Source organism: Nicotiana attenuata, unplaced genomic scaffold (assembly GCF_001879085.1).
Source record: "Nicotiana attenuata strain UT unplaced genomic scaffold, NIATTr2, whole genome shotgun sequence".
Classification (NCBI taxonomy): Eukaryota; Viridiplantae; Streptophyta; class Magnoliopsida; order Solanales; family Solanaceae; genus Nicotiana; species Nicotiana attenuata.
In genome coordinates, this window is record NW_017677154.1 from 1 (window position 1) to 743 (window position 743).

At 33.9% G+C, this 743-nt stretch overlaps 1 protein-coding gene across 1 annotated transcript in view; it reads right to left on the bottom strand.

The window, feature by feature from the left end:
* Positions 1 to 7: 7 nt before the first annotated feature.
* The window catches only part of LOC109221323, a gene marked incomplete at its 3' end in the record, with an annotated part of 17,742 nt that continues 17,006 nt past the window's right edge, over positions 8 to 743 (bottom strand). Inside the window, exon 2 of the mRNA XM_019385797.1 lies at positions 8 to 187. Coding sequence (XP_019241342.1) covers positions 8 to 187 — 180 coding nt within the window. The remainder of the gene's footprint in view (positions 188 to 743) is intronic.

Here is a 743-nt window from a genome sequence, read left to right on the forward strand (position 1 = left end):
ATGGTACAGCAAAGTAACTCAGTTTCATATAGAACATTAAGATATGCAAGGAACACAGCAGAGCTTAAAACTTCAAAACTCCACTCATGGATCACTTGTGAATTAGGGATGAGAAAAGGCAAGGACAACACAGAAAATGGCATGTGGACAATATATGCAGCAACAACAGATAGGCGTACTGGGAATCCTGAAGGTTCAGAAATAAAGGAATGCAGATTGAGTGCAACACAAGCAGATGCAAAAGAAATTAGCACATAGGAAAGGCACAACATAACAAGCAAGAATGAACTACAAATGCGTGAAACTACAATACCTGGCTATGTTTGTAATAGGCTAGTTTTTATACATGTTTTAGACCTTATTAGTCATATTATTATTAGATCATATTGTAATATAAATATTGGGCCTCACAAGTCCAAAATTGATAATAGGATCGATGTAACGCACATACATTATCGTCTTACTCCTAGTAAGACAACATGTTACTTTGTTTTTTATTATTATATATATAAAAACTAGCCCTAGGCTCATAGCCTAGTGGATTACTAAAAAAAAATATGGTAGTTCTATATGAAACTTCTTTTAGGGATTAAAAGATATCGTCTGGACATCTAGAAAAAACATCTGAAGAAAAAAATTCTTTTTCTTGTAATAAACACAAGTCTGTTCTGGGAAACATAAACTATTGCCTTTTTACCATGCTGAAGGTAAGCAAATTGCTATTGGGATCGAGGAGATTACAG